The 26122-nt window shown below is 41.1% G+C and overlaps 1 protein-coding gene across 1 annotated transcript in view; it reads left to right on the top strand.

The window, feature by feature from the left end:
- Positions 1-884: 884 nt before the first annotated feature.
- WDR1 (WD repeat domain 1) overlaps positions 885-26122 on the top strand; it is a 42545-nt gene continuing 17307 nt past the window's right edge. Inside the window, exons 1-7 of the mRNA XM_015823842.1 lie at positions 885-1016; positions 1500-1621; positions 12506-12596; positions 19353-19500; positions 21051-21231; positions 22088-22165; positions 23580-23660. Coding sequence (XP_015679328.1) covers positions 1001-1016; positions 1500-1621; positions 12506-12596; positions 19353-19500; positions 21051-21231; positions 22088-22165; positions 23580-23660 — 717 coding nt within the window. The 5' untranslated portion in view covers positions 885-1000. The remainder of the gene's footprint in view (positions 1017-1499; positions 1622-12505; positions 12597-19352; positions 19501-21050; positions 21232-22087; positions 22166-23579; positions 23661-26122) is intronic.

Raw genomic sequence — 26122 nt, 5'->3', positions numbered from 1 at the left:
TGTCTTGAGATCCCTGGCTCCAAACTTTCTGATGGTTCCACATCTGCATATGTATAAGACTAACTACTGCCCTGGGCAAAGAGATGAGGCCAGGTTTGGTTTCTGCTTTTCAAAAAATGCTTTTAAAAATACTTTTGGTGAACAATATTTTTTCCTGCCTTTTTAATATTTCCTTCTCTGGGTTAACTTCCCACAATATGTATTAAGAGTGCTAGATTTAGGCTAAATGTCACTGCCTGTGCATGAATATGAAAAGTCCTGAAATGCGAATTGTCTTTTAACTCTGCGAATCAGGAACAAGATGAACTTCTAACCCCGCGTCTCTCCTGAAAGGCTAGCCGTCCGCATCTATCTTGCTCTCGCCTGATTCTAATTTCTCCGGCTTCAGCACCCCGCAAAACCTGTACTCGGCTTTTTAAGAACGATTGAAACGGAAAAAAGGTGGGGCAGATGCAGGCGACTGCCAGAGGCCACGAGGGGTAGCCGGATTGTTAGCAATCCGAATCCAGGCAGACTCGCCGCGGGAAGCATAGGAAGCGGTTCCTTCCTTTGTACTATCTCGGGCAGCCGCCGCCGCATCCAAGCGGGAAGGGCGAACAGTCGAGGTCCGAAGCCCCCGCTCCGCCGAGCCGCAGGGCGTGCCAGGATCCGAGCGACTTCTCCCTCCCGGCGGCGCTTCCGGGTCGAGCCCCTCCAGCCACGCTACACCGCGCGGTCGCCGCTCCTTCTCTGCCGGTCCGCCGCTCGAATAGAGTTGACTATATATGGTCAAAGCCGGGAGTGAAGCGAGAGCTAGGCGAGCTGCGCTTCCTGCTTTGCGCAGCCTGGAGTTGACGTCGCTGCCCCCCGCCACCGCTGGAGGAGGAAGAGAGGAGGAGGAGGTGGAAGAGGAAAGGAGACTGGCCAAGCTCTGCCTTGTTTTGCCTTGCCTTTGCTCCCGCCGCGGACCTGCGTGGACTCGTCGCCATTGAAGCCGCCGCAGCAGCGAGAGGCAGCCACGATGCCCTACCAGCTGAGTGAGTGGCGGCGTTGCCGCCGTTCGCGGAGAGGCTGCTAGATAGGCCGGGGGACTGTGGGGACGTGGCTCTGCCTTCCATGACCAGTGGAGGAGGCGGAGGAGGAGGAACGGCTTCCTTCTGGCCCAGTTGCTGTCAGTCCGAGGCGCCCTGCACTTCCCTTCGATAGAATGAGATGGCGGGCCTCTCTTGGGAGGGGCCCGGAAATCTGAATGGGCGAGGAAAGGCGGGATGGTGATAGTCGTACGATTCCACCTCCGATCCGGAAAAATGTAGCTCCAGTCTTTTCGGGATCCGCCAGCTGGCCGGGGAACCTTCCCGGCCGCTCGCGCGTCGCCAGACCGAGGCGGGTCCCTTGATCTGGAGGCTGACTGGAACCTCCTGCCGCTTCATGGCTGGGTCGGAGCAACAGGTTACATTCGATGCCCACCGTCTTCCTCTTTCCTCCGCCGAGGCTAAAGCTGTGTCCTTTCTCTCTCTTAGAAACAGTGTTTGCCAGCCTCCCGCAGGTCGAAAGGGGGGTCTCCAAGATCATTGGCGGAGATCCGAAAGGCAACAATTTCTTATATACCAATGGAAAATCTGTCATCATTCGAAACATAGATGTAATGTATTCTAGTTTTTATATTTACTAATTTTAAAGCTTTCGTGTAAAAGCCACTTATCAATGACTTTGTAATTTCTGTGTAACTGGGGTAAGAAATATCTGTGCCGATCTAGGAGGGCGTGAGAAGCCGCCGTAGCGGATGAGTCAAACGATCTAAAAATATCCAACAACCAGGTTGCCTTTAGAACTCCTGTCATGAAATTCAGAGTAGGGAATAGTGGAGGGCAGCTATTCTAAATAGCATGAAAAATCTGATAAACAAAGGGTAGCTCAATGGCTGTAATTACTGTGACTTATAGTTAAGTTGGGTGTGTGCATAAAAGATCCAGAATAAGTGTGTTGGATTGCAAGCATAGCCCCCTCCCATGCTTCATGAAGGCAGCCCCTCTTTTTTTCACATCCTCAAGGTCACTTTAAAATGGATTTTCTTTTCCCCCCCTCCTACTCAAGTGGAAGCAAGAAAAAAGAGGGACTGCCTTAATGACTGGGAGAGAAGGGCTGTGATTGTACTCCCATAAAGTCCAAAGCAATTTTTCAGAATAATTTTTAAACTATACATACCCTTTATTTATTTATATATAAAAATGCAAAGCACTAGATACATTGAACAAAAGACCTATTAAAGAAATATTAAGACTTTCATGCTGTATTTTCCTTAATATTGTAACCAATGTGGCAGAACTCGTGTTCCATGTGTTATGAGATTGCATGTTCAGATTGTATAAAATTATCCTTTTACCAAAAGGGGAAAGAGAGTCAGGGTAGGAGCATCTTTCAAGGGCTAGGTTCACTGGCAGGCAGGAATGCTGGCTATGCTATCTTGGCCTCAGAAAGGAAGGGAACAGGAAAAGGAGAAATTGGCCCAGGCAATAAATAAATGTATATCATCCTTTTTGATGACCTGAGCTTAGGGTCAGCATGCTTCACATACAGAGCTCTCCCAATATGTTCACTAAAAGCACTGTGACTCTCCTAACATCTGGACTTTTGGGGAAAGAAAATAAAAAATAGTTGGTAAATTTATTTATCAAATTTATATAGCCACCCACCTCACCAGGACTGAAAGTTGCAAATGATGTCATTTGGACTCCCTTTTACAAGACTTCTTTCAAAACAGTTTCTGGATGAGGGTCTAGTTAGCAGCGAGAGTTGGGCATTGGAGTGGCTGAAATTACATGTATAAAAAGATTACTATTCAATTGTCATATAAACCTCCATATATGGATTAGTACTGTGTTTCCCTGAAAATAAGACCCACCCGAAAATAAGCCCTAGCCTGATTTTTTGGGGTGGACCTAATATAAGCCCTACCCCAAAAATAAGCCCGGGAGGGATGGGCGTGGCCAGCACAAGAGGTGGCGAGCATGTGGGAGCTGACTATCTGACAGCACTCCATTTCCAAGCGCCCCATAGGCGCCCAAACACTTATCGCCCAGACGGAGAAATGACGGAAACGGGAAGCTTGGTCTGCTTGCAAATGGGGCACTTTGAAACAGACCGATTAGCTCCATTTCAAAGTGCCGCATTTGCAAACAGATGAAACTTTCAGTCTCCCTATGGGCAAAAAGTGTTTGGGCACCTATGGGGCGCTAGGGAATGGAGCAAATTGCTCCATTTCCAAGTGCCCCATAGGCGCCCAAACACTTTTTGGCCCGACAGAGAAATGACGGAGACTGGAAGCTTTATCTGCTTAAAGATGGGCCGCTTTGAAACAGAGCTAATCGCTCTGGGCGGAAAGTGTTTGGGCCCCTATGGGGCATTTGGGAACCAAGCAAATTGCTCCGTTTCCAAGTGCCCCAAAGGCGCCCAAACACTTTTCGCCCCGACGGAGAAATGACGGAGACTGGAAGCTTTCTCCGCTTGCTAATTGCTCCGTTTCAGAGTGCCCCATTTGCAAGTAGACATAGCTTCCAATCTCCCTCTGGCTGAAAAGTGTTTGGACGCCTATGGGGTGCTTGGAAACAGAGCAAATTGCTCCATTTCCAAATGCTCCATCGGCGCCCAAACACTTTTCGCCTGGACGGAGAAATGATGGAGACTGAAAGCTTCATGTGCTTGCAAATGGGGTGCTTTGAAACAGAGCTAATGGTTCTTTTGGTCCAAAAAGTATATATAAAACCCGTTCTTATTTTGAGGGAAACACAGTATTACACTTTAGCAGAAACTTAAGAATTGATAATAGAAATTAAGAGAAGTGGTTTTCTACAATTTTGTTTGCCACGGCAGCTTTCTGTATTAACCCCAGTAAGACCCATCTTCTCTCCTGATTTTACTGTTTACTGGAAGACATGGAAACCAGAATTGTGTTCCTTTTAGAAATGTTCTCGAACCTGTAGGCAACATTCATTAAATCACATCCTATCATATCTTGCAGCTTGTGGTTTGGAATGTCAGGAGGGAGCAGGAATTGGATCATATATGATGGCCAGCATCTAGGGCACCTAAAATGTAATTTTATAAAGGTGTCAGATGTATAGGTGGCTACATAAATTGTGAACTAACTAAATAAGTATTGTGATAGTCTCCAGAATAGATGGGAAACATTTCCTTTAATTTGAGGAAGAAAGTTTGGTGCAGATTTTCTGCAGAATAAGAGTAGCTTCTGCAGAGTATTTGGCAGTTAAAATGCTTCTTTCCTCTCCAGTTCTGTATGTTGTTAGGGGATTCCAGGGGATTGTAGAAGCATTCCAGGGGTTGGAGCAGTATAACTTTGCTATAGTGCAAATATGCCATGGATTATGTACCTTCATGAAGTGCAGTGCAGTCACATTACAGATAGTCCTCGATTTATGAACATAATTGAGCCCAAAATTTCTGTTGCTGAGATAGTTGTTAAGTGAATTTTGCACCGTTTTACGACCTTTCTTGCCACAGTTTTAAGTGGATCACTGCAGTTAAGTTAGTAACATGGTTGTTAAGTGAATCTAGCTTCCCCATTGCCTTTGCTTGTCAGAATGTCACAAAAAGTAATCACATGATCCTGGGACATTGCAACCGTCATAAATATGAACCAGATGCCAAGCATCTGAACTTTGATCATGTAACCATGGGGATGCTGCAACAGTTGTAAGTGTGAAAAACACATGTCACTTTTTTCAATGATGTAACTTTGAATGGTCACTAAATGAACTGTTGTAAGTTGAGGACTATCTGTATTAAGTTAGAGCCATCTGAGGAAAAAAAGGAATGTACAATTTCGACTGCTGGTACTTTCTTCCATGAATATAAATGCCTCAAATTTGACCCCATTGGATATACAGATTGCAAGAGGTCCTCAGTTAATGATGCAAGTGGGATTGGGATTGTTGTCATAAAATGCAATATCATGCCATTGAGCTGTTTAGCAATGGCAATTCTGGCATTCCTGATCACATGACTGCAGGGATGCTGCAATGACTGGAACTTCGAGGACCAGTCATAAGTACCACTTGTTCAGCATTAATGCAAATTTGAATGGTTATTGAACAAGTAGTCATTAAACAAAGACCACCCATATAAGTCCCCAAATTCTCAGCCAAATCCAACCTATCTAGATTGCATCAGGTTTCTGAATCTTGTGCTAAGAATTGCTTGCTTTTATGATATGTAAAACTTTAAAAGTAAGAATTTATTCTACTATCCTGAATGGGTGGAGATCTGATTTAAAATGTTAGAGTAAAATTATTTTGTTAAAATATTAATTAATTACATGCCACCAAGTCAGTATCAATGCTTAATGGCCACATATATTTTTGAGATGATCTGTCCCCAACTTGATCCTTCAAGTTTTTCAACAGTGTGCTCATTACTTCTATAATTGCATCTGTTCACTTTGCTATTGGTCATCCTTTTTTTTCTCTTCCATTTCCCCCCTGCATTATAGTCTCAAGAGAGCTAGTTTTTTTCATTGTGTCTAAATTGGAGCCTGGCCATTTATGCCGTGAAGGAAAACTGGATTGATTTGCTTGTTTTCTTGGCTATCCATAGTATTTCAACTTTCTCTATCTTCAGAGTTCAAAAGTGTCAATAGTCTTTCTATCCGTCTTCAGTATTTTCATTGTTAATCAAAAGCTGCTTGCAATACTGTACTTGTTGTCATTAGTTTGGTCTTTGCATTTAATCTTAGGCGCAATTTTTCACTGTGTTCCTTGACTTTGAGCTTACAAATATGGATTTTCAGCTATTGAGAATAGTCTCATTGGTGTAATTCAGGTTATTGACGTTTCTTGCTCCAGTTTTAAAATCATACTTGCTGGCACAGTTTGATTAGAATATTTTTATAGATTCTTTTTCTGTTGCTTGTCGTATTACTATAGTTATGCCATTAATTAATTCAGGTAGCCTTCCAACTTTGCAACTTAATTTGCTTGTACAAGATATTTTTGTAAGTAGGAAGATCTTTCTAAGATATCTTGGATCTGGACATCTCTAATCTATAGAATTAATATATTTCTATCTTTGATATTTTCTGAATCACTTACTTTAGCATCCTGTAGCATACTAATTTATGCTCCTGAGTTCAGAGATCTTTTAGAAGATTTTTTTATATACCTGTTTCCATCCTAGATGTTGTAATATTGCTTCTTGTCTTTTCCAAAAAATCTCTGAAACTCTTTATTAAAATCTTTCCTGAGGTCTTAGCCTTTCTAGGCTTTGATTTTTCTTTAAAAATAGTGCATTGTATTATGAAAACTGGCTTCGTTATTTGATATTGTTCTTTTGATTTAACTTGACTTGGAACTTGCACTTAAGCAGTTTGTGTTCAGTTATATCAACCAGTGGTCACATTTTTGCTATAATATCTCCTTGGTCAGTTTGATTTTTGTAAATTCCATCCCGTGATATCCATGTACATAGGTGTCATATTAGTTGTTGAAAGACTCTGTGAGCAATAAAGAAATAATTGGATTGGAAGAAATGTATATGTCATTCTTATGCTTCATTTTGGTCCCTTGGGCCCATGTAATCTGGTATTTTCCTATGTATTTTCAACTTTGTCATTCCTGTTTCTGACCACAAGAACCACATCTTTCCTGCACATTCTGTTAGTTTCAGAAGTAATTCGATTATAAAACTCATCAGCCTCATCTTCTGTAGCCTAAGTAGTTGAAGCATAAACTCATATAATCATTATAATAAAACGTTGCCTGCAAAGTTGAATTGATATTATTTAGTCATCAATTGTATTGTATTCAAGTATTGTCCTTACTATACCTTCTTAATTATGAAAAGTTCCTTTTTTCATATAAAATAGTATAGTCTTCTCTCTGCAAGCATCCAGTTTCAGTTGATTTCAATTCCCTGATGCCTAAGATATCAGTGTTGTTTCACCTTTCACTGTATTGAGCATGTTCATTCCACATTCCCACTGTAATCACGTCTTTGCAGCTTTTTCTATTCAGGAAATTTTTCTTTATTTGATGGTTCTGAATTTAACCTAGCCACAACATAAATATCACTACCGTGTTTCCTCGAAAGTAAGACCTACCCTGAAAATAAGCCCTAGCTTGATTTTTGAGGTCAGACCTAATATAAACCCTACCCCCAAAATAAGCCCTAGTTTTGGGGTGAGGCGCATGCTTAAAAATCAAGCTAGGGTAGGGATGGAGCTTACTATTGTAGCCAGGCCTCCCATGGATTGACATTTGCGTTGCCGGCCCACTTCTTCTGCTGCCAAAGGAACAGCTTCATTCTGCAGCTGAGAATGGAGCTTGGGCCTGCATTTTGCAGTCAGGGGCCTTTCTGGAAGGCCTGTGCAGCCGAGAACTGAGCTATGGATTCAATCTGTAGCTCAGTTCTTGGCTGCACAGACCTTCTGGAAAGGCCTCTGACTGTGAAATGCAGGCCCAAGCTCCATTCTCAGCTGCAGAATGAAGGTGCTCCTTCGGCCACAGAAAAAGTGGGCTAGCAGGGTGGGGTTGTCGCTGCCACTGCTGCAAGGTGATTGGAAAAGACATCCCCCCCCCGAAAATAAGACCTGGTGCGTCTTTTGGAGGCAAAAAAAAAAGGGCTGGATCTTATTTTCAGGGATGCACAGTAGTACTCCAAAAGATCTTCACATCTTTTTCAATAGCATATTGAGTGCCATCTATCTTGAGGGGTTCATCATTCAGCACTCAGTAATTCATCAGATTTCATCAGTCAGATTTAAATTGCATCTTGAGACAAAATGTAACCTGAAAATTTGCTAAAACCTGAATTTCTATAAGGAAAAGTACTTCTATTTTTGTTTTTAATGCTCTATGCAAACTGACAATTTATGTTTAGAAATAGTTTTATTAGAATAGTAGGATTACTTTTAAGGTATCGTAATTCAGTAAATCATATCTGTTTTATGTTATTTATTTATCTTATTTAATGGATTATAGAACTGCTCAGCTCATACATTGATATATAATGAAAAATAAATATGAAATATAAAATGGTGACCAAATACAATAGTTACATAACCAAAATGGAACTCTATTCAACTGGACCCAAATGCATTCTAGCATGTTTGAAGGAATGTAAATATATTTTTGAAGAAGCAGCCAGAAAAATAAGTTACAACTTTAATAAATTATTACACTAATATCCTTCCACAATTTTTTTGATTTTAAATGGAAAATATTCTGCAAAACAATTTTTAAAAATATGTTTATGAAAACCTCTAGAAAACCCCCCACTTTTTGTTGCCTATAGAAAGCTCCCTGAGTTCAGCAAGAAGGCATTTGGCTTTCTCAGTCAGGTTCTCTGGGCTTCTGTGGGCTTCTGGATGCTTCTAGATGCTTCTAGATGTTCAGTGTTTCCCTTCCTATGCATGTGAGAAGAGTTGTGCATTGGTGCTGGAAATGAGTGTCCTAAGATACTTGTCATGGTTCCGAAGGAAGAAACTCTTCAAAGAACTTTGAGGCATTGTTTACCTTAAAGAATCTTTAATGTAGCAACATAGCTTCGGCACGTACATAGGCAAAGCCAAAATCTGAATTCTCCTCCCCTAAACACATAATATCTAAGCATAACTCACTCCTTCATTTTACAGTCATTAATCACATTCTCCAATTAGTTTGAAGTGTGAACTTTCCCTCCAGTTCCATAACCCGCCATTTCTTATCTCCTCTTATTACAAACAACCTTGAAGAATACTCTACTGAGATATTGTTATGGCTAACTAATCTCCATGCACATTCTTCCCCCTCCCCTCCAGCACCATCTAATTCTAACTCTAAAAGTAATACACAGCTTAAATAGAAAATATCTGCATCTTCGTATATTGTCAAAGCAGGAACATCTGATGTTAGCAGCGTTGACATCCGCCCCCCCTTACAAAAAGGACAGATCCTGTAATGTAAATAAAAGCATATGTTAGGGACTATTTTTCGATTTGTTGGGTTGTTTCTCATAAAACCTTTTGATGAGTCGGTTAGCTTTCACCTCCTGGATTTCACCCAAGTGGCTTCAGACAACGGGTATCCCTTCCATTGTACTAGGTACTGCAATTTTCTTTTAAAAATTCTAGAGTCAAGAATACGTTTCACTTCATAGTGGGTCTGTCCCGCAACTACGAAGGGGCTGGGTGCCTTCTTAGGGGGGGGGTCTTAAAGTGGAGCCCCGACAAGGTTTCAACAAGCTGCAATGGAAGACAGGGTGAATTCTCCCTAAAAGTCTAGAGTTTTAGTTCTACGGTGACTGGATTGATGGTCCTTACGATAGGAAAAGTTTGTGGACTGGAGATAATTGCCTCATTAACCTTCGCATTCACTTTTGTACTGGGGCTCGATAGCGCATCAGCTAGGAAGTTTTTTCCTCCCTGTATGTACTTTAGAGTGAAGTTGAAACGGTTAAAGTACTGTGCCCACCGTACTTGCTTTGGGGACAATTTGCGGGGAGTTTTCAGTGCCTCTAGGTTTTTGTGATCTGTCCATACTTTATAAGGCACTTTGCTCCCTTCTAGATAGTGTCGCCAGTTTAATAGCCCCCACCCAATTGTGAAGGCCTCTTTCTCCCAGATTGCCCATCTACGCTCGCTTTCAGTAAATATTTTAGAGGTGTAGGTGCAGGGTTGCAAGACCCCACTTTTGTTCTTTTGTAGTAATACAGCTCCAACTGCCACATCGCTGGCGTCGGCTTGAATTACAAAGGGCTCCCCTGGGCAGGAGTGCTTTAGTTGCTATTTGTTGCTATCTTCTCAATTCTGTCCTTGTATGCATTTGTTCTTAAGGTTTAGTCTTGTGTCTTAGCCCCTGTCTCTTTCTGCAACCTTGCTGCTCTTAGCCATTGCCAGCCATTGTTATTATCCGTTGTCCCTGCCATTTTCTTTAATGTACCATTTAATGTACCATTTTCTTTAATGACCATGCCTCCTTTCTTTTCTTCATTTGGTCTTTTTTGAAAGCCAGTTTGGTCTCTCCAGTATTCAGTAGGCCTTCCTGACGTACTACCTTCAGTGCATCTTCTTCACTGTCCTTCAGTTATTCTTCCAATGCCCTTTTTGATTTTCAGCCATCTGATATACTTGCAACATTTCATGCCCACCTATTTTCCTGGTAAATAAAGTCTGTCAACATTACTGCTTAGATGACGGGCATGATTCATTATCATTATTGTTCTGGGAAATAATAATAATAATAATAATAATAATAATAATAATAATAATAATAATAATAATAATAATAATAATAATATAAAAAATACCATAAAGGCAATCAACACCTGGGCAATTCCAGTCATTAGATACACAGCTGGAATAGTGGACTGGACTCAAGCAGAACTAAAAGCAATGGATAGGAAGACCAGAAAAATAATGACAATGAATCATGCCCTTCATCCACGAAGTGACATTAACAGACTTTATCTATCAAGGCAAATAGGTGGGCGTGGAATGCTACAAGTACATCAGATGGTTGAAGATGAAAAAATGGCTTTGGGAGAATATCTGAAGGACAATGATGAAGATGCACTGAAATTAATATATCAGGAAGGCTTACTGGCTACTGGAGAGACCAAACTGGCCTACAAGAAAGACCAAATGAAGAACAGAATAGAGGTATGGGAAGACAAAGCACTATATGGCCAGTACATTAAAAAAAATAGCTGGGAAAATAGATAGTAACAAGACCTGGCAATGGCTAAAAGCAGGAAAATTGAAGAAAAAGACCGAGGGACTAATTCTGCACAAGACCAAGCCTTAAGGACAAATGCATATAAAGTCAAAATTGAGAAGACAGCAACAGACAGTAAGTGCCGCCTATGCAAAGAAGCTGAAGAAACAGTGGACCACCTGGTAAGCTGCTGCAAGAAGATCGCACAGACTGACTACAAGCAGTGGCATGACAAAGTAGCAATAATGGTGCATTGGAAGATCTGCAAGAAATATCATTTGCCTGTAAGCAAAAACTGGTGGGATCATAAAATAGAGAAAGTCATAGAAAATGATAAAATTAAACTGCTCTGAACTTCAGAATTCAAACAGACAAGCACCTGCAACATAATACCCCGGACTTAACAATTGTCGATAAGAAAGACGAAAAAGTCTGGACGTGGCAGTGCCTGGAGACAGCAGAATAGACGAGAAAGAACTGGAGAAGATAACAAAATACAAAGACCTACAAATAGAAATAGAAAGACTGTGGCAAAAGCAAGCAAGGGTAGTACCAATAGTAATAGGTGCCTTGGGTGCAATCCCAAAACAACTGGAGCACCACTTGAAAACCATTGGCATTGACAAATTCACCATTAGTCAATTGCAAAAGGCGGCCTTACTAGCAACTGCTTCAGTCCTGCGACGATATCTGTAATACCATCAAACATCCACATCTGCCTATCCCAGGTCCTTGGTAAGGACTCAATAGGTCAGTGGTTCTCAACCTGTGGGTCGGGACCACATTTGGGGTCGATCGACCATTTCACGGGGGTCGCCAAGCAAGGCTGTCCGCCATTTTTTTTGTCCGCCATTTTTTTTCCCTTTTCCGGTAGGTGCCTTACCTCCCTTGGGCTGGGCCATCTGGTGGTCGGCCTGCTCCGTCTCTGCCGCTTGCCAGCTACGCCTCGGCCGGCGCAGGGGGCGGAACCACACATACGTGGCGCTCTCGGGCAGGGAAAGTCCTCGACTTACGACCAGTTGGGTAGTCCTCGACTTACGACCGGTTTAGTCCTCGACTTACGACCGGTTTAGTCCTCGACTTACGGCCGGTTTAGTCCTCGACTTACGACCGGTTGGGGTCGCGGCATTAAAAAGGTTGAGAACCACTGCAATAGGTAGACAAAATGCCAAGTCCAGTCTGAACATCTGGCTGACTGTGCGATGATCCATAATAATAATAGTACAGTATTATTTTTAGCTATTCAATTCCAAAGAGTCAAAGTGACTTAAAAGAATAAGAACCATTTCTCCCTCCCTCTACATAAAAACAGGACATAACCCTCAAAAACAATTAAAAAAATAAAAATATCTTGACCACTTTGTAGAAAGCAAGTAGAAGCTCAGCCTTCTAGTTGTAGAAAGCAACTAGAAGCTCAGCCTTCCTCAGGAACAAGCTGATTTCTAGATTGGGAGCTGCCCCTGAGAAAGCCACTTGCCCATCTCTTGTACTTCCTTGGGGCAAGAACCTTCTGTCTGCCCCCCCCTTCCCAAATGCCCTCCCTGGACAGGCATCTAATTAGCAGAGACACGTCTGAAACTATCACAAACCAGATATTGATACCATCCCATAGTGGCAAAGAATCTTTTATCAGATCAGCTGGCAAAAATGGATATTTGACAATGAATGGGGAACTTCTCTTTTTTGAAAAGTTACATTTTGAAGTTCTATTTCTCTTACAGAACCCAGGAATTGATGACATTGGCAAAAATAGATAATTGACAATGGATGGGAAACTTCTCTTCTTTGAAAAGTTACATTTTGAAGTTCTATTTCTCTTACAGAACCCAGCAATTGCTGACATCTATACTGAACACGCCCATCAAGTTGTGGTGGCCAAGTATGCACCCAGTGGTTTCTACATCGCATCTGGAGGTAGAGTGTAAAAGTGTAAATATGTATTTCTTTGTAATCTCGTGCAGGGTCATGTTCACTTATGCCCATCAAGAAGTATGTTTCTCTGCTTCCTTGTGGTTTTCTATGATTTTCAGTGTTGTACACTTAGCAATAGCAATACCACCTAGGTCCTAGACTTACCGTATATACTGCTCCATAGTGCTTTACAGCGCTCTCTGAGCGGTTTACAATGTCAGCATATTGTCCCAACAATCTGGCTCCTCATTTTACTGATCTTGAAAGGATGGAAGGCTGAATCAACCTTGAGCTGGTCAGAATCAAACTTCAGGCTGTGGAGAGAGCAAGTCTGCAATATTGCAATCTAACCCCTGTGCTACCAGGGCTCTTTTAATTTGCTGTTATTGGTATAATACTGTATCAATATTGTATTCTTGGGCTAAGAGACTGCATGTGAATCTTTTGAATGATTCTTTCATTGCAGGATCCATTCTGGGTCAGTCACTGGGACCAGAATGTACCTCTGTGAACAATTCAGGCAGAATGGATACCCACAAGCATTTATTACAAGATGCCTGTGTAACACACAAAGAAGAGAAAGGAAGAAATGCATAGAATAGGAGCCATGGCAACACAAGGAAGCAATAGCTAAAAACTTAATAGCCGGCCATCAACACCCCAATCAACCATTTTAAAAGAAAGCCACACAACCAGGCACGACATAAATGTTGCACATAGAATAGTCCAAAACACACATTCGGGTAGAGAAAGGTTCCCCGAGGATGGGTCTAGCACGAGTCTGAAAGCTTGGAAGACTAAACCTCTGGTCCCAGTGACTGACTCAAACTGGATGTGCTTCTACTCTAAACCCCATTTCCCCTTCCACCCCCACCCCACTTTTCTGTGTGCTATCAGCTAATCTTGGAGAAGAGACAAGGAGAAGAATAGTAGTACTTAAAATTTTGAATTTTCAGTATTTCTGTATAAATATGACCTAAAATGCCATCTGTTGTCCTCACAAATTCATTTATTTATTGAGGAAAATGATCCAATATACATATTTGTGTATGGCAAAGTATATGAATCTTTGCTTTCAGTAACTTTGTGACCCCTTCCCCAGCCAGCAATAATTCAGCTAAATATTTCCAATAACTCTTGATCAGTCCTGCACACCAGCTGGAGAAGTTTTAACCCATATCCTTCTTACAGAACAGCTTTATTTCAGGGATGTTGGGGAGCTTCCTCACATGAATTGCTTGCTTCAGTCCTTCCACAATATTTCAATGGAATTAAGGTTAGAATTTTGGCTTGCTTTTCCAAAACATTAAATTTCTTCTGCTTTCATAATTCTTTGGTCCTATAATTTGTATACTTTAGGTTGCTGTTTTCCTGCATGATCCATTTTCTCTTAAGTCTAGTTCATGACAGATACCATGACACTTTCCTGTAGAACTTTCTAGTACAATTCAGAATTCATAGTTTATCTATGATGGCAAGTCATCGAGGTCCAGAGGCAGGAAGGCTGGGCCAAACTATGGAACTGCCACTACTATATACAGATGGGATAAAGTTTTTATGCTGGAATGCAATATCTGCTTTTCACCAATGTCACCATAACATTTTTCAATTAAGCCAGAAAGTTCTATTTTGGTCCTATGTGTCCACACAGTGTTCTTCCATTAGCCTTCTGCGTTTTTCATGTGGTCTTTGACAAATTGTACACAATTAGCAATGTTCTTTTTGGAGAATAGTGACTTTCTCCATGCAGCCCTACCATCTGCACCTTTGTTGTTCAGTGTTCTCTTGATGGGAATCTCATGAACACTCACATTTGCCAGTGCAAGAGAAGACATTAGTTTTCTAGACGTTGTTATGGGGTTCTTGGCAACTTCCTAGAGTATTAAATGCCTTGATCTTGGTGTGATCTTGTTTGGTTGACCACTCCTGGTGCTGATTGACCACTCCTGGTAATAGTGATGTTGAATTGCCACATTTTATACATAATCTGCCTGATAGTGGATTATTGGAGTTCAAATTCTTTGGAAATAGTTTTTCCAGCCTGGTGAGCACTAACAAAAGATCCTTAGACCTCCTAAACTTCCCACATCCCTGTATTGTAAAGATCAGACTTCAATAATGAACATGCAGAATTTTGTTTTTTAAATAAACATCCTCCCACCTATTATCATTCCATTGATTGAAACCACTGGTTCTAATTTTCCCTCCTGCTGAACTGAACATTGCAGAAGTTGACATACTTTTGCCAAAGACAAATATATGTGGCTTTGAAACATTTTCCTCCATGAATAAGTGAAGACATATCATGGTTTTGATTGATTTGTTGTTCTCTTTATCTAGTTTTAGGACTTGTGTGGAGAACAAATCATGTTTTAGGTCATATTTATGCAGAAATATTGAAAATTCAAAAGGATTCACCAATATGTAAGCACACTGTACTTGCAGATGCTATTGTGATATAAATATTACATAATAGCTTTCTGCTTGGTGCAAAGTGTACCTGGGGTATTTTTAGCCCCAGAATGAAGTTGCCTTGTAAAAATTGCAGTGATTTTCTCTCTTTTACCATAAAGAAAATAAATAAAACCCAAGAATTGACATCCTTCTTTTGCTTATTTATTAAATCAGCAGTGCAGTTTTATTTGTTTCTTATAATGTCTAATATAGCCACAGTTACATACATTTTACATTAAAATGAATTTGGTGAGCTTTATAAATTAAGTAAATTAAGCAAATGTTCAAGCCTTTCTTTCTGCCACTAGAAACGTTGTCAGCTTCCTTCAGTTTGTAACTGAATGAGAATTGCTTTAACTTTTTAAATAGGAAACAATATATAAATGTTCTAATTTCATCCACAAAGTATATGCTTAAATAAGAATTTATCCATCTAAGCACTAAAGATAAAAGCACATGAACAAATATATTGATTCAGTCCAGGCAGTGGAAGAATGTAAATAAAGCTGTGGTTGAGGGAGTAACTGCCTTTTTGTAAATTTTGAAATTACAGTGAAGTGACAAAAAGAGATTAGTTTCACAAAAAAATCCTTTAAGGAGCTTAAATTATGTAAATCAAGCAATGCAGGGAAAAGATTAAAAGGTACAGCATAATATGTTGCTTTCTTGAAATTTAGTATAGGTCTTCATAAAATGAAGTGGGTTTTATTTAATACTTTTTTTAAGGGGATTTTATTTAACATCCCAGGCCATCTGGCAGGATGGGGCTAGTACATCTGTCCTCAGGCTCCCTGATCTCTCAGTAACTTTCAGTACTGTTGATTGCAGTAGCCTTCTGGACTGGCTGCAAGGTTTGGAGGGAGAGGTCACCAAGTTGCAGTGGTTCTCTAGCTCAGAGCTTTTCAACTTTTCCACCCATTGTACCACTTTTAGGATAAGGTAATATCTGAGTACCACCAGTCGCCTAGCAAGGTGTCAAAAACTTGATGACCCCCCCAAAAAACCCAGAAAAAAAGTGATAAAGTACAGGTAATCCTTGATTTACAACAGTTCACTTAGTGACTGTTCAAAGTTACAACAGCACTGAAAAAGTGACTTATGACCATTTTTCACACTTATGACTGTTGCAGCATCCCCAGGGTTTTGTGATTTACATTCAGATGCTTGGCAACTGATTCATATTTATGACGGTCACAGTGTCCCAGGGTCACGTGATCCCCTTATGCGACCTTCTGACAAGCGAAGTCCATGGGGGAAGCAAGATTCACTTAACAACCGTGTTGCTAATTTAACAATTGCAGTGATTCACTTAACAAATGTGGCAAGAAAAGTCATAAAATGGGACAAAACTCATTTAACAAATTTCTCATTTAGCAACATAAATTTTGGGCTAAATTGTGGTTGTAGGTTGAGGACTATCTGTACACCCACTTACCACACTTTTAATGGGAAACTTGTGCCTGTTTCTCTGACAATAATTTGCACATGGGCATGTTGGGGTGCTAGTTGGCTATCCCCCAAAGATTCCCTAACTTTAAAACAGCTCTTGGGTGGCAACAGTTACCCAGCACGAGGGGCTTAGGAGAAAGAGATGCCAGCAATGTTAAGACCCAAAAGTGAGGGGCTCAGAGGCAGCTACAAGCAGGGGAGGCAGGGAAGGATGGGGGGGGCAAGGAAAGGAAATCAAACCTGATTGACAGGGAGCATAGTAACCCTGCCCCTACGCCGCAGAGGGCAGATCCCCATCATCCCCAGCCCGGCAGGGGTCTTCCTGCCCCACTGTTGCAGACAAAGGGAGGCTCCAATGAGAAGGAGGAGGAAGAGGGTTTAAGCAAGCTTAGCAGCTGGAGTGGGGATCCCCCCCAAAAAATGTGCTTCATGGGTAACCACCCAGCACGACAGTAGTGACCAAAACCTGCTGCAACCACCCAGCAGATGGGGGGGGGGAATAAAAACCAAACAGCCCCTCACTGCCAATTCTCAACAGAAATGCTCACGACAACAGAAACCTCGGACAGGGGGAAGAGCACAGGCAGGCGGGTGTATTGCTCGGCTGGTGGCTTGGGGGGGCAGAAAGGGGGCAGCTTCACCTCCTGAAACACTGTCCTCTCACGAAAGCAGGATGAAAATTCTGAAAAACGACCAGGAAAAAAAGGTTAAAACAGAAGAGTGTGTCTTCTGAATAAGAAGGGGAAAAAAAGATCACATCCGCATCCAGTTCTTGGGGTTGGAGTGGGGGATTTTTATTTTTTGCTTTGTTTTGCTCTTTTAAAAAGATTGCGCGCCCCCCAACACCAGAAGCCATGCGCAATCACCATTCACCTGCTGCGCCCCCCACAGACCCAAATCCCTTCTTTTCCTTCCTTTGAAACAAACAACCCCCCCCCCAATCCTCCTGTTCCTCCCTTCTGAATTACAATGAAAGAAAGCCAAGTGTTTCCTTTTGTGGACTTTACATATTTAAATTGCTAGAAGGAAGTGGGGAAGCAAACTATCATGAGACACTCTTCTGTTTTAACCTTTTTCCCTTGTCGTTTTTTTGGAGTTTTCATCCTGCTTTCGTAAGAGGGCAGCGTTTGAGGGGGGAAGCTGTTCCCTCCCCCCCCCAAGCCACAGCTGAGCAAGACACCAGCCTGCCTGCCCTGCCACGCTCTTCCTCCTGTCTTAGGTTTTCATTGTTGTGAGCATTTCTGTTGAGGATTGGCAGCAGGGGTGTGTGTATTTGGTTTTTATTCTCCCCCTCCCCAATCTGTTGGGTGGATGCAGCAGGTTTTGGTCTCTTCTGTCATGCTGGGAGGTTACCCACAAAGCACGTTTGTTTTGGGGAGAATCCCCACTCTGGTTGCTAAGCTTGCTTAAATCCTCTTCCTCCACCTCCTCCTCACTGGAGCCCCCCCCCTTTTGTCTGCAATGGTGCAGCTGGAAAGACCCCTGTCAGGCTGAGGATGATGGGGATCTGCCCTCTGCGGAGTAGGGGCAGGGCTCCAGCTGATCAGCGCTTCTTATGGGCTCAGCAGAAACGCCAGGATCAGCGGCGAGCTCCAGTTGGAGCCTGGTGCTGATCCTGGTGCTTCCACTGAGCCCTGACAGCCCTGAAGAAGCGCCGATCAGCTGGAGCCTGGTGCTGATCCTGGCGCTTCAGCTGAGCCCTGACAGCCCTGGCAGCTCCAGCCGTCTCTCGCTCAGGCTTGTGTGATGCTGCCACCGTTCAATTAATTCCCCTCCCCCGCTACCACTTCTTTAGGATGGTCGCGTATCATCTGCCAGGTGCCAATGTACCATCAGTGGTATGCGTACCACTGGTTGAAAAGCCCTGCTCTAACTTTCTTTGTGGCTGGTTTCAATTGGTGTTAGCAGCGGGGAAGTGATTGAGTCCATGGCCCTTCACCTGTGGAGTGCTACAGGACTTAGTGCTCTCATTTCTTTTGTTTAACATCTACATGAAACTATTGAGCGGAGTCATCTGTTAGTCCAGGGTCAGATATTTTCAGCATGCTGTTTATACCCTATTGTACAACTTACAGTAGTCCTGGGCCAACCATGTGATGCTATTGAGCTCCTGTCCCAGTGTCTGCAGGCTCCAGATTGAGCAGGTGTTACTATTTGGCACATTCTGGGTCCAGAGATATTCCATGTTTGTTCATACCTTATTTGAATACTGTAGTGCATTCTATATGGTCTTGGTCTTTAAAAAATACTCAGAATTTGCCCTTGGTACAAAACCAGTCTTCAGTACAAGATATTTAATACAGTGAATTAAAAACCTGTGTTAATTGTCAGATACAATACAAGATACTAATTTTTAATGTTAGTTAATTGATATAAATTTAACCTTTGTTTAAGTCCTTACTGCTTAGGTGCTTACTATTTGAGGCTTCCAACTCCTGTTAACAATTGTCCTGGTTATTAAAAATCCAGAAGCAGAAGAGAGCTTTCTCCTGTAGCTATGAATACACTCTTGCAACATGGATTTGATCCCCGTGTTTTACATCTTGGAGAAGAATAGTATCTCTTTGGCCAGACTTTAATGGACAATGGTTTTATTATTCATGATTTTATTATTTGTATTATTTTATTGTCGATATTCAGCATATGTTATAATTTGTAACGCCATCTTCAATACTCCTTTTGAGCAGAAAGACTTAATAGAAACCAAATAAAAGCAGAAATAATATGTTTGTTCAATAGCAGTCATATGAATACTTTAGAGCTGGTATATCTTAAATTTTGAAAGTTAGGATCTGATAGATATGCAGTATTTTAATCTTGCTTGACAATTTTGTGTGTGTGTTTGTGCTTTGACAGATATCTCTGGAAAGCTTAGAATTTGGGACACCACACAGAAGGAACATCTATTAAAATATGAATATCAGCCATTTGCAGGAAAGATAAAAGATATTGCATGGACTGAAGATAGCAAGAGAATTGCTGCTGTTGGAGAAGGAAGGGAAAAGTTAGTAAGCCCCAAGTTCTATTCAATCCCTTATATTATTTATTCTTAGGTCTTTGGGTTTTTAATTTACAGATGAAATTTACTTGTTTAAGAGCTGAATCTTTCTTGAGAATGTATCCTCTTGGACTCCATAAATAAAACACTCCCTTTTTAATGACAATAATGGCAAGGTTTGTTGTATTAAATCCACACTATCAAGTAATTCATGGGACTCATCCTGTTGGAATTCAAAATATTAAAACGTATCCCTGTTTAAAATGAGGTGGGACAACATGGGAAAGTGATTGGTGCAAGAATTATTTCTTAGGTCACTAAATTCTAGCTTTTGTTTTTAAATTTCCACATCCAAAGCTGAAGTGGAATTTTAAAGAATTCTAAATTCTAAGAAATCTCCATGTATAACAGAATGTTGTGGGTAGTCATATCTAAGTGAACCCTAAAGCTTCCTCCTTCTGTTATGTATTCAAGATGGACAGTGATTAATAATTATATGTTACTTATATATAAGGATGTAGGTCTATACTTACGTTGTATATAATATGTTTAAATGTGTGTTTGTTATGTATGTGTATACTTCGAGAGCAAGCAACTAAATTTCATTTTTAATGTGTGCCATTGTGCCCACAGTAAAAAAATGACAATAAAGGTTATCTAATATCTAAAATCTAATATTGCTTTGTTGTTGTATGTACATTTATTTCTTCGCTGTAGTTCAGCATCAACCATTCTTTATGTTACTATAAAGCTCTTAGATGTCAAAAAATGGAGAAATTGTAGGAAAAAGGAGAGTTGATTTCAGTTTTGCTATAATGAAGTCTTGCTGCTTTATGTCCAGAAATATTGGCACCATATTTTCTTCTCTAGTTTTGAATGCTGTCAACCAATTTTTTTCCTTATATGGAACGTTTTGACTATGAAATATTATGTCTATTTTTCATTCCAGCTTCCTTATATATACACACAGAATATATCTTTTCAGGAATTAGGTATTTGTAAATAAAGCAATAATTTATGTCAATAAGAAACTCATGCTTTGCTTTGCTGGTATTCATCATGCAAAGAAGATTTATTTAAAATTATTTGCTTATGGATAATTAAAATTCTTTTTTGTGAAGTGATAGAATTAATCATATCTTTAGCAGTTGTTGCAGAAAATCAGTTGATATTGCAGCCTGTTTTTTGTTCATCTTTGAGAACCTTTTTATTTTATTCTTAAATTACACTAAATAACATGATAAAAACATTAAGTAGGAAGGAAAAAATTAAGAGAAACAAATAGAAACTTTTATTTATTTATTTATTTTTCATAATTTATATGCCGCCCTTCTCCCCACGGGACTCAGGGCGGCTCACAGCATATTAAAATAACACAATACAAACAACACACACAACATTTCCCCTATAAAAGCCAATTAAAACCAAATATTTGTACCCTTTGATTTCATTATTTTTTACATGATACCATAAGGAATAAAGTTGAAGTTGCATGAGCATAATTAATTACTTTAATGTGTATTAAAAATAATTAAGTCTTTGTTTTGCATAAATAGATTTGGAGCAGTCTTCTTGTGGGATACTGGTTCATCAGTAGGTGAGCTTGCAGGTCACAACAAAGTAATAAATACAGTGGACATTAAACAGACGAGGCCATATCGCTTAGCAACTGGCAGCGATGACAACTGTGCTGCTTTCTTTGAAGGACCACCATTCAAATTCCAGTTCACCATTAGCGTGAGTTTGTTTTCTTTCCTGTGCAGAGTCCAGCTTTGTGGTCAGAATCTTCTCTCACCTTCTTGTGGTAACTGAAAGCACTTTCCACGTCCTTGAGAAATAGGCAACTTTACTTATGGAGGACTGTTGTAGAGGGCCTGCATCTGCAGTATGTCAGTGAGGTATTGCTTCTGGAATGGGGTCTGAAAGCTCCTTTATACAAACAGAGGATGAAAAGCATTTGTAGTAAATATGTTAAAGTCTCAGAGAAGCCTGTACAGATGCAGTAGTTTTAGATAAGATAAGCAGCATCCGCATATTTTTGAACTTTAGACCTTTTCAACACCCTAAAAGTATTCCTATTTCATTATTTCCCATGCTTGGGAAATAACGTAGATTAACATGCAAGCTTCAGACCTTGCCATCTTTGAAGGGGACTCCTGACTTTATTGCTGTGGAAAATGGGTACCATGCTTTGTCTGGGAAATGGTTGGCCACAAACTAGCCTTCTGTGTCAGCCTGTGAAGGGCTAAATAAGATTTAACACTAACTGCTTGTATCTCCACCAATAATGTGCCTGATACAGAGATAACCATATTATGGATTTTTCTTAAAACCTAATTTCTCCAGACAACATAATTTGTATATTCTTATCCTCTGAATATGACCTCTTAGCCTCCCTCCCGTGAACTGCCAGTAATCATTCTCAGCAGTTGGATGGATAACACTGAAATATCAGATATCTTGTGCATCTGGAGGATACTATTTATGAGCTTCAGAAGCAGGATACTCTGCTGTACATTTATTTATTTATTAGACTGTTTGCCACCCATCTCACCTAGTATAATGTTCATACTGTGTATTTCTTCTCCTTTAGGACCACAGCCGCTTTGTTAACTGTGTGAGGTTCTCTCCTGATGGAAATAGACTTGCTACAGCCAGTGCAGATGGCCAGGTAAAAAAATAATAATAAAATGCAAGGCATGCTTTGAATGAAACAGGTGTCAGTTTAATCCCTAATAAGTTATTGGACCTATTTTTAAGAGCACATGACTCACTTTAGTTTGGGTTCTAATTCACATGCATTAAAATGGAACATTTAATGTTTGCGGTGGATGTATCTGATGCCTCTTATATACAGTAGTTTCCTTTTAGAGAAATATATTCAGCACCAACAAAAGAATCGGAGTTTTTAAAGCATTTCATATGAAAAGCATTTCACACGAGAATAGAACCATTCCAATGAATATATTTGCTTGAATTTACAGAAAAGCAGTTATTCTCTCTGAAGTAGTTACATTGAGAATCATACTGCTAGGGTGTGGATCGGCATAAATATTCTAGTAGTAAAGAAAGTGAGAACAATGGGCAGAAGGGAAAAAATAATACCAAGAAAGATGGAGACCTTGTACCGATGGTAAAAAGAACAGCACTAAGGAGAGATTGAGAAAGAAGAAATACAGGTAGTCCCCGACTTACAACAGTTCATTTAATGACTGTTCAAAGCTACAACAGCACTGTTAAATGTGACTGATGACTGTTTTTCACAGTTATGACCTTTGCAGTATCCCTATGATCATGTGTTCAAACTTCAGATGCTGGGCAATTGGTTCATATTTATAACTGTTACTGTGTCACATGATTATCTTTTGCAATCTTCTGACAAGCGAAGTCAATAGGAAAGCCAGATTCACTTAACAACCGTGTTACTACTTATCAACTACAGTGATTCACTTAGCAAGTGTGGCAAGAAAGATCATAAAATGGGGCAAAATTCACTTAACAAATGTCTCAGCAACAGAAATGTTGGGCTCAATTGTCATAAGTAAAGGACTACCTGTAGACAAAAGTCTCTTGCTATCCTTGAGTGCACCATCTTGGAACTGACTCTCAGTTCTCAACTAAAATTTATTTCTAGTAGTGGTACAAGCATTTGGAGGAGGTCTTCCTCAGGCAAAACTACTTCCCATATATGCTTTGGAAGGTGCTCTGTGGTCCTTTGAGGTACTCAAATGATAGCTAGTCACTGCTATTGATAATGCAGTGGTTGAAATCAGACTTTTTAAAAGTAACAATCAGAGCTAGATACCTAAGGTTCCAGTGCTGACCCAACTCTGATGCCAACTGCTCCTGTCTAAGAATAAACATGGCAGTGACCACATGAAAAAGAAATGCATGTAGCTGTGGAAAAGGGATTCTTTCTATTTTTAGCAAGGCCTGCACGCTTCTTAGCTATTGTGTTATAAAGAAACAGATTTTTTACTCATTGATTTATGCTAAAGGTTTTTTTCTTGAAATATTAGTGTCTACTATAATGCAATCCATAAATTAACTTTTCCAAGATAGTCTCTTTTTAAAATTCTGAACAGATTATTATTTATGATGGCAAAACTGGAGAAAAAATTGATGCTCTTGGTGGAAACAAAGCACATGATGGAGGTATTTATGCAGTAAGTATATTCCAATTGTGCTCTGTGGATTTATATTGGTTTGAATGACTTATTAAGCTGCAGAACTAGTACTATACTTTGTTGTAGCCACAGCATCATCATAATGGTATGGTTGGGCAGCTGTACGAGAATTCAACATATCCCATGTCAGGCAGAGAGAAATAAGTTCTTGGATCCACCAAGCTCAGAACTCTCGCAGGATTACATTATTTGAAGGATCAAGTCTGAACTGTGTCAAGGATGGTTGTCCTGTGAGATCACTGTATTGGAAGTATCTGGATTTTAGTGGAAAGCTGAAGAAAATCCAGTCCAGAAGAGGCTTTTCATATTCGGACTGAGTAAGTCATTGAGTGAAGTGGTCAATAAGTGAGATGTCACATGGCTGCTTTACTCAATGATCACAATCCTGGCATTCTTGGTTGCAGAGGCTAAACTATCTTGTGGGTTATTAAGTAGATGGAGTTCCAGGTAAGGGGGATGGGAGAAGCCCAGTGCAAACCATGCCAAATTGGAAGGGTGCTGCAGTGTGAGGCAAAGCTGAAATTGCCTCAGCTCCAACCCTGCAATGTGGCCCTCACTGATGGCAGGACCAGGATTGGGGCCTTTACTGTCTCCAACTGTTATCACTGCCCCCAGGCTTCAACTTCAGCCATAGTGCCGCAATTCCACTGAAAAATGTCACCTCATGCCATTCTCAAGAGGTGTGGGGAATGGCACAATTGCTCTTGCCACCCAGCACTCCCTAGGGTCTTATGCATGCTACTCACCTTCAGCTTGCTGCTTAGAGACCCATGCCATTCTCCATGTTGTCATCCTATTTAGAGAAGAAATGTGGATTCATGTGATCCTTCAGAAGCCTCATTTCGATCATTCAGAGTTACTTCTGATGTGCTCCTTAACACCTTCAGGGGGTGCATAGACACTATGTGTCATGGGGATGTTGGGGTGTGTGCACGTATGCAGGAGAGGTGGCATGTGGGTCAGAGAGTTCCACAGGGGTATAGCCTAGGTTGAGGAGGATAGGTGGAGGTAAGCAGAAGTGCGAGGGAGGCTCTGCAACATTGAGAGAGAGTGTGGGGGTACACAAAAGTTAGGTAAGGAAGTATCCCTGAAACAATTACCCAACAGGTCACAGGTTTTCTCCAGTACAGGAGATGGAGAATCCACCAATGGGTATTCACAGTCTGCCTGCTCTTGAGACCAAGTAGCCAAACTTGACACGCCCCCTCTTGCTAGGAGATCCAGTCTTAACTTGGTCTCAGCTCTTGAAAGACGTCTCAGGTTTGGCTCTCGAGTAGCAGGTTAGAAAACTCCATTGGTGAATTCTCTTTCCCTTATTTGAATCAGATCCTCCTTATTTGTAAGTCCTAATTGACATCCTCCCTTAAAATTTCCTTTCTCACTGGGATCAGTGTTGTTTGGAATTAATTGCTTGAGGAGTGGGAGGTGGGGGGGGGGGAGAAAGGATTCTTGCAGCGTTCATTTGCTGTTTCCTCCCAGGGCTCTGGGGGGAAATTTTCCTTAGGCAGGCTTGCCTTAGAATCCCCTCTTTCTCCCCCCGGTTTCGGATTACAGCAGCATCCTTTCGTGCTGCAGGCCTCCGTTTTGTTAGTCAAGCAGCAGCCTTTTGTGCTGTAGGCTTGGAATTCGCCGTTCTTAGTAATTAGAGCCTCCGGATCGTCCTCGGCATTCGGGAAACACCCACGGGCGCCATTTTGGTTGTCGTTGGAGACAACGAGCTCATAAATTTTACTGCAGATTCGGAGGCTTCCAATTGATTTAAACTTCGGCACAGGTTTGGCTCTCGAGTAGCAGGTTAGAAAACTCCATGGTGAATTCTCCTCTTTCCCTTATTTGACTCGGATCCTCCTTATTTGTAATTCCTAATTGACATCCTCCCTTAAAATTTCCTTTCTCACTGGGATCAGTGTTGTTTGGAATTAATTGCTTGAGGAGTGGGAGGTGGGGAGGGGAAAGGATTCCTGCAGCGTTCATTTGCTGTTTCCTCCCAGGGCTTTGGGGGGAAATTTTCCTTAGGCAGGCTTGCCTTAGTATCCCCTCTTTCTCCCCCCGGTTTTGGATTACAGCAGCATCCTTTCGTGCTGCAGGCCTCCGTTTTGTTAGTCAAGCAGCAGCCTTTTGTGCTGTAGGCTTGGAATTCGCCGTTCTTAGTAATTGGAGCCTCCGGATCGTCCTCGGCAGCTGGGAAACACCCGCGGACGCCATTTTGGTTGTCGTTGGAGACAACGAGCTCATAAATTTTACTGCAGATTCGGAGGCTTCCAATTGATTTAAACTTCGGCGCAGCGTTTGGCGCTGCTCTGGAATCCAGCCCCGGCATCAGTAACCTCCGTTTTAAAGCCTCAGGTGTTTTTTGTGTGTGTGTGATGAAAAACAGATCGCGGCCACCCTTTTGAAGCCGCTGATTTATTTATTTATTTATTTATATTTAAATTTATATG

Source organism: Protobothrops mucrosquamatus, unplaced genomic scaffold (assembly GCF_001527695.2).
Source record: "Protobothrops mucrosquamatus isolate PMUCROS unplaced genomic scaffold, P.Mucros_1.0 scaffold2009, whole genome shotgun sequence".
Classification (NCBI taxonomy): domain Eukaryota; kingdom Metazoa; phylum Chordata; class Lepidosauria; order Squamata; family Viperidae; genus Protobothrops; species Protobothrops mucrosquamatus.
Note: the sequence above shows the minus strand (reverse complement) of the source record. Positions and strands in the feature narration are given on the sequence as shown.